Genomic DNA, 18,356 nt, shown 5'->3' with positions numbered 1-18,356 from the left:
TTGTGCAGGGGTGTAGTTACATATCAGGCACATTTGACTTAGGCAGCCCAGTACTCTGTCTTCACTGGAGAGAGATTTAGATGTGAGTGCTCCTGCAACATATAAATATTTGGACTGTGTGTGCACGACTCGCGTGCACACAGTCTTACAATGTGTCACAATGGCAATTTTTACCTCCCTCCTCTTAAATGTCTTATTATAACCCACAGTAATTCTGCCTTCATTCATTCATTCATTCATTCAAAGGATCAGGAGAGAAGTTTGCCTGATGCTGGATTTAAGGAATATGTTTGGCTTTTCTTCGACAAAAAAATAACTAAATATGGAGAGGACTACTAAGAAGTATGGAATTAAAGATAAGGGTACATATTTCAAGATTGATAAATTATTGGAAAAGCTCTAAGCAGTGATATTTGTTGTTTTAAAATGTATTACACAGAGCAATACTTCACAATCCTAGCTAGTGAGATGATATTCCTAAACATTTTTTTTTTATTTTGGCTAAATTATATTTTTATTAAATAATATTATTTCTCTTTATATTACATATGTAAACCAATTCTGATAGTATTGTTCAACTATTTATGGTTTGCTATGTACCAAGACAACCCAACTACACTGATCACTGTACCTCACAAATATGAATACATAATGCATTTATACTCCTTGCTTTGAGAGGGTGGTGTACAATGTATAACAGTTTGTTAAACATGGAATCATCCTGACTACTTAAATATAAATAACTGTAACAAAAAGTAACTGCACACAATGATGCCATCTTGTGGTTTAAAGTATGGTATTACAGCTTTTACAACGACAGGGTGATGTTATTGTACGTCCTCCTTGTGTTCTTCACCCAGTGTGGGACTCATAGCGCAGTAATATGTCCCAGAGTCAGAGATTCTCAGTTTAGTTATATTTAATGGAAACTGCCGTTTTGCGTTGTCATATTTATATAAAAATCGATCCTTTATATCATTATCAAGGTCTTCTGGTTTTGTGTAACTAAGGAAAAGAAACTGGATGGTTTGCCCAGGTTTCTGGAAGTACCAAGCCATATATTGAGCTGTAGCATCAGTACTGCATGATAATGCAACATGCAACCCTTCAGTGCTGGTCTTTTCAGAGGGGGTTTGGGTAACTGTCTCCCCAGATGTGTGATCTGAAAGTTAAATGCAAAAACAAATACGTTAATTCATTATCAGATAAAGACTCTAACAAGCTACAGTAGATCTAGTTTAGGCACACTATCCTCTAAATATATCCTCTAAAAAAAGCTTAAACTAATAAGATAATGTCTTTTTTTTAATCTCTAGTATAAGTATAGCTTACCTATAAATGTAGATGATAAGAAGACACAGAAGAGTGCAATAACGTACATGTTTCCTCTTCGAGATGCTGTGCAAACTGCAGAGAAAATGCCTGGAGTCAGAATGTTAATATGTGAGAGGAGGTGGAACTTGAAGTCGCAGAGCCAATAAAATTTAGAGAAATGAGATAATACATAGGTAGTGATCTAGGGCAAGTCACAAACAAAGAAGATAAGCACAAACCTTACAAGAAAATAAAAGAATATTGCCATATGAAATTATAATTCACCTTGAAATTCTAAAATCGAGAATAGTATTATGATTAGAATTAAGGGAAAATCAGAAGTATATAGATTAAGTAGAAAATATATTTCCAGGATGGCATAATATTCCTAAATAAAGTGTATTTTTTTTTTTTTTTAGGCTTTGAAATGTGGGCAGTGAGATGTATACATTATAATACATGATCAAGGTAGGTATCAGGGTAGAAGGATTGTATGGTTACGGTTTACAAATTATCTGCCATGCAGATATTGCCTTAGTATATATGGAGCATCTACCTAAATTTGATAGGATCATTACATAAATCAGCTATGTCACATTCCAAGTTTTGCTTTTCCATTGCAGATCAAGGAAACACTGCACACACAAAAATACAGTTCTAAAACTTAAGGTTACTTAAAACAAGTATATGCAAAAAAGATAAGTGGGACATAGGAACAGTGGATGTTAAGGGCCATGCTCAAATAAGCTTACATCATAGAGCAGTGATGGCGAACCAATGGCCCGTGTGCCACAGGTGGCATGCCGGGCCCTCTCTGTGGGCACACGGCCATAGCTCACCAGGGGGATGGGGCCGGCTGTCTGCAGCAATGCAGAGTAGGCACCTGCCTGCCCAAAATGGCAGGCGCCAACTCTGCTTCCATGTCGGGAGGAACCGGAAGCCCCCCCTCCTTCACCAAAGGTAAGAATAAGGGAGGGAGGGATAAAGATTTAATATCTTTTTTTTTATGCATCGTTATCCCTACCCCCCCACACACAGCACCCCTACCCCCCACACAGTACCCCAGCCCCCACACACAGCAGCCCTCCCCCACAGCACCTCTCCCCCCACAGCACAGCACCCCTACCCCGCAACACACAGCGCCCCTACCCTCCACACACACACACACCACCCAACAAACACACACAGCACCCATCAGACACACACACACAGCACCCCTCACATACAGATACACACACAGCACCCCTCACACACTCCACACCCTAATATGCAAACACATACACTGCACCCCTGAATGCAGTATGTGTGTTTGTATTCAGCAGTATGTATGTGTGTGTATTCAGCAGTCTGTGTGTGTGTGTGTGTGTGTGTGTATGTATTCAGCAGACTGTGTATGTATTGAGCATCGTGTGTGTACTCAGCAGTGTGTGTATTCAGCAGACTGTGTGTGTGTGTGTGTATTCAGCAGACTATGTGTATGTGTTCAGCAGTCTGTGTGTGTGTTCAGCAGAGTGTGTGTGTGTGTGTGTGTGTGTGTGTGTGTGTGTGAGCTCAGCAGTTTGTCTGTGTGTATTCGGCAGTGTGTGTATTCAGCGGACTGTGTGTGTGTATGTATTAAGCAGTCTGTGTGTATGTATTAAGCAGTCGGTGTGTGAATGTGTTCAGCAGTCTGTGTGTATGTATGGCATTTGTTGGAGATACTAATAAATACAAGCAGAATTTTATCTATTTATATCATTATTTAAAATTTATATAATTGAACTCTCTGTGTTCTTTTAAAACAAAAGTTGTTAATTAGTTCGGACAACTGTACGAGTTGTTTTTTGTAAACTTAAACCTCAGTATTCAGGTTTAATTGCCGTGTTGGCACTTTGAGGAAAAAAAAGTTGGCATGTATTGCGGTTTGGGCACTCGAGTGCAAAAAGGTTCGCCATCACTGTCCTAGAGGGAGTGGGGTATAGTTAGGGAAGGGTAAAATTTATTTTTTTGTATGAAAAAAAGGTATGTTACTTGGAGAGTTTATAAATAGCTTTATTTTTTGATACAATTACATAGCTACATAGATGAAAAGAAACTTATGTCCATCAAGTTCAGCCTTCCTCACATATGTTTTTGCTGTTGATCCAAAAGAAGGCAAAAAACCTAGTCTGAAGCGCTTCCAATTTTGCAACAAACTAGGAAAAAAATCCTTCTTGACCCTAAAATGGCAGTCAGATATCTCCTTGGATCAAGCAGCTATTACCCCACTAATAAGAAATGATATCCCAGTATGTTATGTTTTTGGAAGTATTTATCCAATTCCTGTTTAAACATCTGTATGGACTGATGGACATCTTCAGGGAGTGAATACCATATCCTTCTAGTTCTAATTGTAAAAAAAAAAAAAACTTTCCTTAGCCTTAGATGAAATCTCCTTTCTTCCAGCCTAAATATGTGACCTTATGTCCCATGTATAGCCCTATTTATGAATAGATTTCCAGATAATGGTTTGTACTGGCCCGAATATATTTGTAAAATGTTATCATATCCCCTCTGAGGTGCCGTTTTTTCAAACTAAAGAGATTTACATTTTTTAACCTTTCTTCGTAACTAAAGTGTTCCATTCCTTTTATCAATTTTGTAGCTCGTCTCTGCACTTTTTCTAGTGCCATGATATTCTTCTTTAGAACAGGTGCCCAACATTGCACAGCATATGCAAGGTGTGGTCTTACTAGTCATTTATAAAGAGGCAAAATTATATTTCATCCTTAGAGTTTATGCCCCTATTTATACATGACAAAACCTTATTGGCCTTTGCAACTGCAGACTGACATTGTATATTGTTTATAACAAATCACAAATCCTTCTCGTGTGTGGTTATCCCTAATTCACTAGCATTTAGGGTGTAATTTGCTTGTGCATTCATGACCCCGAAGTGCATAACTTTGCATTTCTCTACATTAAATTTAATCTGCCATTTTAGTGCCCAGTACCCCAATCTATCTAAATCCATCTGCAGCAAAGCAATATCCTGCTCACATGTTATGACTTACTTTGGAAATACTTCCTTACTGGGACTCTCTGCAAGTCAAGGCTAAATAGGGTCCTGGAATGAGGCACCTGTGACAGGAAGGGGCGCAAAACCAAGGAGTTGGCCTGGACTGCAAAATATATAAATGAAACCAAGAGGGCTGCACTCACCTGAACATGCATACATTATAGGGTGCTGCTGGGGCCAAATTATACAAAATACACAATCCAGCGCACTCGCTTATTCACTAAACAATTATTTAAAAACTTACAGATTGTAGTAGTTTTATTAAAAGTCACAGGTGCCTCATTCCAGGACCCTATTTAGCGTTGACTTGCAGAGAGTCCCAGTAAGGAAGTATTTCCCAAGTAAGTGGATTAATCTCATAAGAGCAAGCATTAGGCTGCTAGAGTAGGACTTGCCAAGAATGGGGTGCACTGACGTTGTGGCAGGCTTATACAATATATGATCAAATAATGTAACTAAAACTCCATTATTTTTTTCCTAGGTGAGCTGTTTTTAAATAAAATGACTACAATCTGTAAGATTTGAAATAATTGTTTAGTGAATAAGCGAGTGCGCTGGATTGTGTAATTTGGGTGTGTATATATATGTATATATATATTAGGATTACTTTATTAATTAGGATTACTTTATTAATAGATGCTGAGTTTTGACAATACATAAACACTTATGTATGGTCAAGTCTTATGGAAAACCAGAGGGACCAGCATGTTGGTCAGGACTCTTGTGGTCCCATGATTTATCATTATTTTATTTTTATTTTTTTAATATATATTTTTATGATTATAAATCACATAACAATTTGTGCCTATATAAGTCAACTCTTACACATAATCAATTTTAAGGAAAAATGTAGGATAACTTTTAACATACAACATATAACATGTCACTGCCATATGGATCAAGAGGAGATAAGAGAGGCCTAGGTTTTAATACACTAAAAAAAGAAAAAATAGAAGTATCAGTAGGGTTATATTATCTTACAAAGGTGGGTTCAACCATTATATCATTAATATTCATTTAACCCACTACTCGAATTCATCATGATTCGCTCCATCTCCATCTTGATATGGAAAACTAACTGCTCCCTAACAGTTGACCAGCACTGAGCTATCTAAGAAGAGGAGCTGGAATAGATGCCTGGTACACAAAGAGACAGAGGGTAACCCCAAATAGGAAACTAATAAACAAGGAAAGGTGTACCAGTAGGGACTGGGATAAATAAAGTATACTCTGATAAGAGTACCTGTTAGCTACAAGATAGTTACCAGACTAGGAACTATGAGAAGAGAAATAATATAGTATAATCAGTACTGCAGCATAATGCAACCTCCTTACCTTCATTGATGGTCTCTTCAGAGGGTGTTTGGGTAACTGTCTCTCCAGAACCTAAATCCTGTCCACCCGCACCTCCCACGCCTCACCTTTCTGTCAGTCCCTATATTAGCTTCCTGTAAGATATAGGGCTCAATTTAAAATTCTGGTTCTTGCTTTTAAATCTCTACATAATGCTGCTCCCACCTATCTATCCTCACTAATACACAAGTATGCCCCGTCTAGGCCCTTCCGCTCTGCTGAAGACTTACGTCTATCTTCTGTCTGTACTCTCACCTCTGATGCTCGCCTTCAAGACTTCTCCATGGCTGCACCGTTCCTGAGGAACTCACTTCCCTCCTCTGTTAGATGCTCACCCAGTCTCCACTCCTTAAAAAATCATTAAAAACCCACTTCTTGATAAAAGCGTATCAATTAAACTGTTAATAGCTCCCGACTGATTCCTCTCTTGCAACTGTCATAAGTCTAATACTATCCTTACCTTTTGTGTCACTTTACCCCAATCCCTCTAGCATGTAAGCTCATTGAGCAGGGCCCTCAACCCATCTGTTCCTGTGTTTCCAACTTGTCTAGTTACAACTACATGTCTGTTTGTCCCCCCACTGTAAAGTGATACGGAATTTGTCGGTGCTATATAAATAATAACATAATAACAGTGAATTAGGCAAATAATTGTCACATTATATGAGTGCACAAAACGTTTTAATAAGTTATAGTTAAGGCATTCCACAAAAATATGTTAAAAACAAAGCTTGCACATGGTAATTAGCACAGGAATCAATTAACTTTTTTTTTAAAAAAACTTACGTATTGAAATTTATGTGAAGAAGACACAATGCAGATAGATCTTCAAGAATCTGAATTTCAACAGGTGACAGTGGACAGAACTTAAAAGAAAAGTGTCAATCAAATTTAAGATAATGAGATGAAAGATATTGGAATCTATGTTAAGTCATCAATTTGAAAGATTATTACAGTTACAGACTTGTTAAAAAGAACAAAAAACAACTTTTGTTATTGTAACAACTCAGAATGTATGTTGATATTTAATATTTATTTATATTTTTTATCTGAATATACTGAAAATGAATTGCATTTCTATGGCCATAGGGAAAACAAATTCTGACATTACACACTTTCAATAAAGTATGAAGTTTCTACATTTCTTATTTAATTTTGGTAAATATCATAATTTAATGACGTTTTAAGGATCAAAACTAACACAGACAAAAGCATTTGGGTTGTTTAATGTGAAGGGATAGCTATAGTGAATTTTTCTACCTTTGTTTTGCCTTCTCCTAAAAATCATGTACTTTTCTTTATTTTTCTGATTTCCTGATTTGATGCTCCTGCATGTCAGTGCATTAGTGCCATCAGTGGTCTCTGGTACTGCTTACTTGTGGAAAATGTTGCTGTTATTATTATTATTATTTAGAAAGCACCAACAAATTCTGCAGCGCTGTACAATGGGTGGACTAACAGACACATAATTGTAACCAGACAAGTTGGGTGCACAGGGACAGAGGGATTAACATATTTGTGCGGAATGCCTTAACTATATTTTATTAAAAAGTTGTGTCCACTTATATAATGTGACAATTATTTGCCTAATTCACTGTTATTATTTTATTATTTATATAGCGCCGACAAATTCCGTATCGCTTTACAGTGTGTGGACGAACAGACATGTAGTTGTAGCCAGACAAGTTGGACACACAGGAACAGAGGGGTTGAGGGCCCTGCTCAATGAGCTTACATGCTAGAGGGACTAGGGTATAGTGACACAGAAGGTAAGGGTAGGGTAGAAAAGTAGGTTGCTAGGATAGTATTCACTGAGGGCTTAGTGTTTTGTTTTGATTAAAGTTTCAGGAGAGGAATCAGGGTGTGGGGAGGGAAAGCTGTTCACTGTTTAATTGATATGCTTTCCTAAAGAAGTACGTTTTCAAAGATTTTTTGAGGGAGTAGAGATTAGGTGAAAGTCTACCAGAGAGGGGAAGGGCGTTCCATAGGAACGGTGCAGCCCTACAGAAGTCTTTAAGGCGAGCATCAGAGGTAGGAGTACGAACAAAGGTTAGACGTAGTTCTCTGGCAGAGTGTAGAGGAAGCCAATGTAGGGAATAAAAAGAGGGGGTAGTTGAGGGAGGTGTTGGTGGACAAGAAGATGAGCCTCGCCGCTGCATTCATTATAGACTGCAATGGGGCAAGTTAGGAACACATAAGACCGCTGAGAAGCAGATTACAGTAGTCAAGGCGAGAGAGGACAGTGGCATGGACAAGCACCTTTGCCGTATGAGACGTAAAATAGAGTCGGATGCGCTCAATGTTTTTGAGATGGAAGCGGAAGTATTTGGTGATTGATTGGACATGAGTGGTGAAGGAAAGGTCAGAATCAAAGAAAACACCTAGGCATCAAGCCTGAGAGGTAGAGCGGATGGTAGCGCCATTGATGTGGAGGGAAACAGACAAGGGAGTTGTTGTTGCACAACACGTGGGACAAGATTCATGTGGAACTGTCATCTATCATTACTAAACCTCTAGTTTTGTGGTACATGGGTAAGAGTAAATGACAGGAGCTTGTGGTTTTAATCAGGTATATCAACTCACCACCCTTATTTCCAAATATAAGGTTAAGCCATATGCCTGGTACACAAAAGTGTTAAGGGTCTCCTCATTATTTATTTATTTTTTCACAAGGAAAGGCTATTGTGTCTTTCACTCTCTTTAGATTAGCTTATTCTAAGGCCCATGTTGTCTTTAGCATTTTTTGCTTATTTTTTAAATCTATTTTGTTTGGGTATCAATTATGATCAGTCCCTTGAATTAAAGCGACTCTGCCACCCCTTCTAAAATTAGTATTTGCAAAATGTGCAAGAACCCCCAGACAATGACAGAGAAAATTTAATACAAGAGTCCTATGGATTGAGAATAGCTTGATTAACTCTGTTTTTCTTTTTTGATGCTTGGGAAATAGTATAGTCATGGAGCCCCACAAAAAAAGTGTTTTTACAGTACATACTAAATATGGCTATACATTGTTTGTGTAAGGGGCAAATAGCCGTATATGGAGTAAGGATCCAGCATAAGCGTAGGATAGTATAAAGGGAGCAAGTCGGTTGTGGTGTGCCAAGACCAACGATACGGTAGGCCTGTAAATAAAGAGGGCCCACCAAGGAGTAAGAAAGTAAAGTAAATGGAAAGAAAAGAGAAGGTGTTGAAATGAGGAGTGGGTGGGAGGGTCATTCTGATGCTGACCTCAAGTGATATGAGTCAGGTAAGGGGTGTCTCATATAGGGGAGTGAATTAATTTAAGCCCCTCCCACAAATACAGGCCAAACGGCCTTAATACTTGTGTAAGGGGCAAATAGCCGTATATGGAGTAAGGATCCAGCATAAGCGTAAGATAGTATAAAGGGAGCAAGTCGGTTGTGGTGTGCCAAGACCGACGATACGGTAGGCCTGTAAATAAAGAGGGCAAAAATGAATAATCAAAGATTTAATACAGTCAACAAATATATACAAATTAACCAGACATTTCCTTATATGCATTACAGTATTTAATTCCTGGAAGGATTTTGAAGGTAGGAATCTAGGACCGAAAGTGGACACCATTTGTTGTGGGTAGGATAGTATGTTAACTCTACTGTTGGTGCGTGTTGACTCGTTTTGTAATGTGGTAGTGCCAATAGGTAATGATATATGTGTTTACGTACGTGGGATCGTTAAAGACAATGATCTGTCTGAGTGGTGGTGATGGTAGTGGATTCTCTGGCCTGAGAAAGGCATAAAAGGCAATGAGCATGACTGGTAATGGCCGACTTGGTAGTATAATTGGATGGTTGTAGATTTAATAGGTCCGATAAGGATGAAAAGTTGGATGGCTATTGGTAATCTCTGAGAGGAATGTGGGGGAACGGATTCCTGAAAACCGGAGTATATTCTTGTCTGGTATGATAGCATGAAGTTATGGTAGTTTTGGCCATAGGTTATCCTGTGTTGTTGAATGCCTGTAAAATATATAATTAATGGTGTGTGAGATAGTTTAAGTTTAAGGTGGCAAAAAGAAGCAAAACCTAGGAGAAATGTTATGACACAGGTTGAGTTATGTCATGTTCCCATGAGATTCTTTAAGCCAGGTGAAAAGCTGTGTTATGCGTTCTACAAGTATGGGACGAAAGTGCTAGGTGGGATAGTGCATGCTATGCTGCATGAGTATGTCTAATCCATGATTTTGTCTCTGGAACGAATGAGTGGCCGTGACTGTTTGGGCGGCTGTAGGAAGCGTATGATGAACATGCCTGGAAAATAAATGAGACAATTGTCGGCAGGGATGTATACCCCCACCTGGTACATGAGAGTAAAAGAAATGTGATAAGTTGCCAACCAAGTGAGTTCCCCAGAAATATCATGACCTTATGGATGAGTAGTGACGTTTGTTGATGATATGACATGTGCCTAGTTGTCTGAGTAACAACGGATTGATGACCCTGACCATGATTTACCCCATGCCACAGCAGCTGCTACAATGGGGTAGATCCCCCAAAGGGGCTGAGGTGGTGGAAAAATTTCCAGACCTGGATGCCATGGCCAACAGCTCCAAAGTAATGGTTCCCAGTAGATCACTGCCAAACCCATGGTAGACACCGCGTCTGATAATCTGGTTGGAGAAGTGTCAGACAATCCTGAAAGGAACATGCTTTTACCATGCCAAGTGGTTAAGAAATCCCCCCCCCCATGTGCAGGTCTGCTGTTGCTGGGGTGTCTAGGGACATCCTCTGATCGTCATGTTGGAAGCGTGGAAAAAAGGGGAAAGTACTCTGGGTGTGAAAGTGTGGTCTTGTGGTATGATTGGCATAGCAACATTAAGGAACCTGGTAGGGATTGTAGTTCCTTGCAGTTGTAAGTACTAAGCAGGAGGTAGTGATTGATGTAGTTTAGAATGTTCCCTATTTGTCTTGTGGTAACTTGCGTGTATGGATGCCGACTCAAGTCATATGCCCAGTAATGTGATGATAGTGTCTGAGCCTTCTGTTTCTTATGGGGTACTGGGACGCTCAAGTGGTCAACCAGACTAAGCTGCCGTGAGGCTTCTAGTGAAAAATATGTTATCTTTGATCAACAAGAAGTCTTCTAGATAGTGTATGTAACGGACCGTTTCAGCATAAAAGGGGAAAAATCCGTTTAGGTGATAATCCCCTTTTCACAAAAAGGCACAGCTACTGTAAAAGCACCAAAACTCACGAATTCGGATATAAATGAATGCACCAAACTCCCGAACTGCATACAAGGGAATAAGGTAGCACTCCAGCTGGAACCTCACGAATAGTTGCTAGCAGACGAACAGGAAAAGCAGACATCAGCTTACACTCCTAGCAGTCAATCTCCAGCAGCATACAGTGAATCCCCCCAAGAACGAGACAAGGCTCCGTGTTGAAGGTCAAGCAGTGGTCTGAGGTGCTGGGCACCCAGCCTGGTTTTTATTACATGAGTACACATACAGGCCACACCCAGGGGGAGGCATAAAATAACCAATAACATAGATGTTACCTCCCACACATCCCCTCCCCTTAGTGTGACACTTAATCCCATTAGGTGTACAGTTCAAAATATACTTTTACATAACTTTCATAACTTTACAACCATACATCGTATCCACATAACAATCACATATTCAGACTCAGCATACTTTAAACATAACCACTCTCAAAAATCATACAAATCCCTCCAGTAAAGAAAAAGTTACACGGAAGTCCTTTTATGACCGACCGCAAGCACCTTTTCTTGCCCAAAACAGTTCCATGGATTTGGGCTGTGCGGTCGGTCACTTTCTAGCATAAAAACAGCTAAGTCCCGTTCGAAATATGGCCGGTACTTCGACTTTAGTCGAAGTGTCGAAGTGAAGTCGATGGTACGGGTCGGCGGTGTTCGAGTTAAAATGGCCGCCGCCACGTGGTCCTTTGTCCGATGCCGGTCACTTCGACGACTTCGACAACTTCGGAAACTCCGGCACTTCGGTAACTTCGGCACTTCGGCTGCATCCGAAGTGCCCTATAAAAAGTGTCAATTCTTCTCCCATAGTAATAAAAGGGCCGAACACTGTTTGTAAAGGGCCCAATCTCCCAGGGCCATAGTCCAAAGGCAGCAGGCGGGCAACCAGGCTCCTCCAATACAATGTGGCGAGATTGGTTTCGTCACAGTGTATGACTGTAAGGCCTCTGGATATGTTATCATAACCAGCACAGAGTATCTGCGAATATCGATAGTAGGCTAATCTGTAGCTCGAAAGTTGAGCAGGGAAAGGATTGCCCAATTTATGCCATGTAAGTGCCAGTGTGTAGGGTAGATGGTAGCCGTTTACTGCGTTGATGATATTGGTCTTACTTAACCAAGCTTCAACCCATGCTTGAGTGATAGCTGTAAAGGTAGATCAATGGTGTTGTATAGTAAGAAAACTCCTCGGCGGGTATGAGGGAGTTGAGACTTGGGGTAGCAGAGGTGTGTGGTGCCAATAAGTCTATGGTTAGTCTTTGTTTAAGGGAAGATTCCTTGTGACAATACCAATACCGAGATTGGTTTCGTCACATCTCTCCCCCTTTCCAAAAAGACTAACAGGGTACCTGACCTCCTGCCGGTCAGTGCCCTTGTTAGTCCAGCAACCCACCCACAAAGCAAAAAAAACAGTACAGCCCACCCACAACAAATAGTTACTACACCTGGGTAGAGGAGAATCTTGTCCATGTCCAGGTGCCTCACCACGGCTGTGTAGGGGACTGGTAGGCTGCCTTGGTGGGTTGCTGAGTGGGCAGAGACCAGCGGTACTCTGTCCTGGTGCCAGCACTACCACCGGAGTAGTCTGGTTGGAGCCTGGTTGCTGGAGACGGACTGTCTCCCCCTTAGTTGCATAGCTCTGCTGCTGAGTGGGGAGACCGGTTGTATCCCCCTTGGATACACAGCTCTGTCGTGGGGGGGTAGGACCGAGCATCCCTACCCCCTGTGTGGTAAGTGCAGAGACCACGGTCCCATTAGCACTGGTGGGGGGTTTACAGTCTCCCCCTGGTACATTAAGCTGCCGCTGGGGAGAGGGGGTAACAAGCTCCTCTCCCGATAGAACACTCTGCCCATTAATGACCCGCGCTGGGGAGAGGTGGTAACAAGCTCCTCTCCCATACATACTTTTAGTTTTTGCTTAGGGAGACCGACTGTCTCTCCTCCCAATACAGAGTCCTGCTGCTGGGGAAAGGAGACTGGGCTCTCTCTTCCCTGCTGGATACTCTGCCGCTGGAGAATGGAGACTGGGCTCCCAATTCCCGGCACATCACACTGCCGCTGGGGAATGGAGACTGGGCTCCCAATTCCCAAAAAATCACGCTGCCGCTGGGGAGGGAGGACGCTGCTCTCCTCTCCCTGTACTTCACATTGCCCTCCTGGCATATCACTCTGCTGCTGGGGGGCAGGAACAACTACCTCTGCCCCCTGTAACTCAGCCTGCCGCTGGGGAGGGAGGAGGCTGCTCTCCTCTCCCTGCACTTCACATTGCCCTCCTGGCATATCACTCTGCTGCTGGGGGGCAGGAACAACTACCTCTGCCCCCTGTAACTCAGCCTGCCGCTGGGGAGGGAGGAGGCTGCTCTCCTCTCCCTGCACTTCACATTGCCCTCCTGGCTTATCACTCTGCTGCTGGGGGGCAGGAACAACTACCTCTGCCCCCTGTAACTCAGCCTGCCGCTGGGGAGGGAGGATACTGTTCTCCTCTCCCTGCACTTTACACTGCCGCTGGGGAATGGAGACTGGGCTCCCAATTCCCTGCAGGCCCGGTGGAGAGACCTCGGTCCCATCTCCACTGGCCACCTGGGGTTCTTCCCAGTAATATTGTACCATCTCTTCCCAGCTGAAGGGGTCTGGATCTGGGTCTGCGCTTCCATGCTGAGCCTTCTCACTGGAGTGGAACAGATTTTGGTAGCCCTGTTCCAGCTCCATCTCCCGGGTCACCAGGTGGACCAGGTCTTGCTCAATCTTATGAGTGTCGTCCCAGTCATACCTGCTCTCCCTCCACCCCAAGAGATCCTGGAACCGGGCTTGTGTAGCGCTCCCAAACTCAGGCTCTGCAAAAGTCTCCCATAACAAGCCAGGACCATCAAACTCGTCTCCCTCTGGCTTGTCATGCTCAGCTGTCCAGGGTAGGTACTGAGCTTCATACCACCAGAGCGCCTGGTAGGCATCCTCCAGCCACATTTCCTGCCATACTAGGTGTTCCAATTCCCTCACCCATTCCTCCAGGGGCTGCTCTCCCAGGAAGGGCATCCGCAGGGCTACTCGCTTCTGCAACCGCTGCTCCTCCTTGGGGAATCTCCCGTCCTGTTGGTATTCCACCATACCCAGTGCCTGGTACCAGATGCCTTTGCGTACTGCATCTCGTTCGTCCATGTCACCCTCCTCGACCTCTACTGCTGGTTCCATGCTGGTGCTGTCAAATTGTAAAATCCAGAGCAATGGTGTCTCCTGTAGCTGTCCTTCTGGCTGTAGGAACGATCCCGCCGCTGCCACCAATTGTAACGGACCGTTTCAGCATAAGGGAAGATTCCTTGTGACAATACCAATGTGTTTGTGTTTGGTGCCATGCTGTAAATGGTGGAGATTGGAAGACCCCTCTGCAAATCTTGCTATGAGTGTGTTTACAGCCAATGGTTTTGTTGTGCTGACTAAGTGAGGGCATGCTATATTCCTTGAAGGTGTGTTTGATACCTGTATGGGAGCCCTTTGAAGCTCCAGAGCTTTAGTAAATCTACTACAAGTCTGGAAGGGTGATGAGTCAGTAGTGTTGAAAACGGATTGGTGTGTACAGATGGTGAGTACGTTATTTGTAAGTTGTATTGGGACACATGGTTTGTCATGTGCCCTAACCCATTTGAACATATATGCAACAGTCTATATGCAATGCAACTGCTCATATCAATGGTCTCTGGTAGTTCAGAGGTGCTGGTACCCGGAATTTGAGAGTGCCCGTCCATTTGTTTGGGACAAACTCCCTTCTGTATGGGTACCTGCACAAATAAACATCTCTACATATTCCAAATGCCAACCCAACCAAGGGATGGTCAGTTCATGATTTACCTGGAATCCCTGGTTCTGACCATCACCGATACATCATCATACATATATATGCCTTGCTTCCCCAATGTGCTGGGATCATACGTGCAGGGTTAACGTCTTGTGTGTCATAAGAATTGATTGTACCAGGTAACCGAGTTTCGGTTGGTGCTGGTTGTAGAGTAGCGTGAGGCCCAGCCTTGTGAGGGCTGTGGTGACCAACTCGAGATTGCCAGTCTATCATAATTTTTTTTTTTGGCTCATGAGTTTATGAGTGAGGCTAGCATAGCCTGGGTGTCACCTGAGTTGATGTAGCTGGGCCTTCCCCTGCCTCCGTGTTGTCCGTTGATGTATGGAGGAGTTTGAATAACTCTGCTTTCCTTGCTGTAGCAGGGTAGGGGATTTGTCACCTCCTTAGGTCGGTGGTAATGTGTGGGATCGTCCAGGATCTGATTGCTGCTGGACTAGCAACATCTCCTCTGCTTGAAGGTGTATCAATTCTAGCCGGGGTGCTAGGAAGAGGTGATTCTTCACCATCTTTTGGAGAAATACTTAAATAACAATAAAGATTGCAATTATTATTTGTACCCAGGGTTCTTGTACTGGCTTGCTAGCTAAGCCGTAAGGCGAAACGATTAGGCTTGGTGTTTTTGTTTTTTTTGTTTTTTTGGTGACTGGTGAGGCCCTGCTAGTTGCCAAGTGGCTTGAGAGGCTCTATCTATGCTTGGCGTGAGGGGATTTTGTGTGGCCACTGAATGTTGTGGCAGGATGTTGGCCTCTCGGTGACAGTAACCAGAAAATAGGAAGGGGAGTGACAGGTGAGGCCCTCTCTATGATACAATGCAAGGCGGCTAGCTCATGAGTGGCCTCCGAGTGTGAGGCGGGGTGTTGGCCTCGCGGGACCACTAACCAAAGCATAATGCAGAGAAAAAAGGGGGTAATACCTATTGGGCCCTAGAACCCTAATTGCCAGTACACTATTACTATTCCAGGGAAGGTAAGAGATGAATAACTACGTGAGCAGGTGTATGTACCTGGTAGTATGGTATTGAACCTGACAATCCGTATAGGTTTTTAGTAGTAACTGTAACCTGAATGGATAAAACCGTATGGCATAAGGAAATGTGGCATAGACCAAGCTTATCTTAATACGTACAGTATATGTGAAAAGTAAAGTGCCGTGATGTGTAAATATTAAACATCGCAGCCATACTGGTTAAATATGTATCAATCTTAACCCATTAAGTGCCATATGTACAAGTGAAAATGTGGTCTGTCCCCACCTTGTAAGTTGTATGTCCCCTTGCTAGGGGAAAGTCTGTTGTGTGAGCAGCGTGCTGTGAAAAATGTATGTGAACTATATTACCAGTTACGTATTACTGTGTAATAATATATGTATTTATACCAGATGTTGATATAGTGCTTGCTATGTGAATTGTTGTATGTCTTATTGAATGGTAGGGGTCAGTGAACATGGTGTTGCAAAATGCAAGTGCACTGGAGATCTGCCGAGTGCCCTATAGGTGGCAGTGTAGTTGGATACTGATTGGTATGTGAAATGTTGTTTGTCTGTTGACCTATAGGTGTCAGTGTTTTGGTGTTTGTAAAACCCCATGAAAATTGTCAACGTACTTGACAGACCTGTAGGTGGCAGTGTTGATAGAACCACTGTTGGTCTTGATGTGAAATGTAAATTATTGTGAATTAAACCTGAAGTTGAGCCTGTGCTGGAGTTTAATTTATGGTTTATGGTTATGTTTAAAACAATCTTGTGTGTAATTTATATTGGCTAGTAAATTGTATATGACATGTGAAGACAGTTTTGCTGTTGACCAGTAGGGGTCAGAAATGCTGATTGTATGTTAACATACCCTTTAACCCCTTAAGGACCAAACTTATGGAATAAAAGGGGATCATTACATGTCACACATGTCATATGTCCTTAAGGGGTTAATCCTACCGTTTGACAGAGTCAGTAGTCAGTAATAAAGCGAAAATGCTGTAGTTAGTTTGTTTGCTTATGAAGTGAAATAAAGTCTGAGAAGCCTGTAGTATACCGATTGACCGGTAGGGGTCAGCATGTAGGCGAAAAATGCCGTGGTTAGTTGGTTTGTACATGAAATGCAATAATGTCTGAGAAGCCTGTAGTACACTGAATGACCGGTAGGGGTCAGTGTGTAGGCGCAAATGCAATGGTTCGTTGGTTTGTACATGAAATGCAATAATGTCTGAGAAACCTGTAGTACACTGAATGACTGGTAGGGGTCAGTATGTAGGTGAAAATGCAGTGGTTTATTGTTTTGTACATGAAAAACAAAAACGTCCTAGAAGCCTGTAGTACACCGAATGACTGATAGGGGTCAGTGTGTAGGTGAAAAATGCAGTGGTTTGTTAGTTTGTACCTGAAATGCAATAATGTCTGAGAAGCCTGTAGTACACCGAATAACCGGTAGGGGTCAGTGTGTAGGCACAAATGCAGTGGTTCGTTGATTTGTACATGAAATGCGATAATATCTGAGAAGCCTTTAGTACACCAAATGACCAGTAGGGGTCAGTGTGTAGGCGCAAATGCAGTGGTTCGTTGATTTGTACATGAAATGCGATAATGTCTAAGAAGCCTGTAGTACACCAAAAGACCAGTAGGGGTCAGTGTGTAGGCGAAAATGCAGTTGTTCGTTGATTTGTACATGAAAATGCAAAAAACGTCTAAGACGCCTGTAGTACACCAAATGACCGATAGGGGTCAGTGTGTAGGTGAAAAATGCGGTGATTGGTTGTTTTTTACATGAAATGCAATAATGTCTGAGACGCCTGTAGTACACTGAATGACCGATAGGGGTCAGTGTGTAGGCGAAAATGCAGTGGTTCGATGGTTTGTACATGAAATGCAATAATGTCTGAAAAGCCTGTAGTACACCGAATGACCGGTAGGGGTCAGTGTGTAGGCGAAAATGCAGTGGTTCGTTGGTTTGTACATGAAATGCGATAATGTCTAAGAAGCCTGTAGTACACCCAAAGACCAGTAGGGGGTTTAAACGAATGATATCCATGAACTTGCAATGGTTTTAGAACAGACTTAGACAAAATGCAGCCGTAAAGTGAGGACCTGACCCGTGCATGGTGCCGTGGGACTGATGCCTGGCGTAACGGGTAGGTCGACTTACAGTTTGTGAGTCACTTGGACACCATCCACGGTGATGGATTGAAGAAAGAAGGTGGTAGGCCGGAAAAGCCTGTGGCTGGATTCCTGACACAGCTCTGCTTAGAAAACCTCATGGAGTAATCAGGTAAAATGGCGTCTGGATGACCCGGAAGTGGAAATCATTCTGATGCTGACCTCAAGTGATATGAGTCAGGTAAGGGGTGTCTCATATAGAGGAGTGAATTAATTTAAGCCCCTCCCACAAATACAGGCCAAACGGCCTTAATACATATGTTTTTTCTATATTTGCAATCAAGTGAAGTGAAAGAATTCCCTCTGACTGCAACCTTATATGTCTCACCTCTTCTCACATACATTAGATCATATATTGTGCAGTCTGTGACCTTGCCTGTAGCAATGTGTCAGATGAAGCACAGAGATACACTG

General features: G+C 42.4%; 1 gene segment (V, D, J or C); it reads right to left on the bottom strand.

Annotated features, from left to right (window-relative positions):
* Positions 1–827: 827 nt before the first annotated feature.
* Positions 828–14,137, bottom strand: LOC134612146 (T cell receptor beta variable 5-1-like). The segment is given in 3 exon segments: positions 828–1,162; positions 1,333–1,407; positions 14,056–14,137. Coding segments are annotated over 3 exon segments (492 nt in total).
* Positions 14,138–18,356: the final 4,219 nt, after the last annotated feature.

This window comes from Pelobates fuscus, chromosome 5 (genome assembly GCF_036172605.1).
Source record: "Pelobates fuscus isolate aPelFus1 chromosome 5, aPelFus1.pri, whole genome shotgun sequence".
Lineage (NCBI taxonomy): Eukaryota > Metazoa > Chordata > Amphibia > Anura > Pelobatidae > Pelobates > Pelobates fuscus.
The sequence above is the reverse complement of the archived record's forward strand: the minus strand, read 5'-3'. Positions and strand labels throughout refer to the sequence as shown.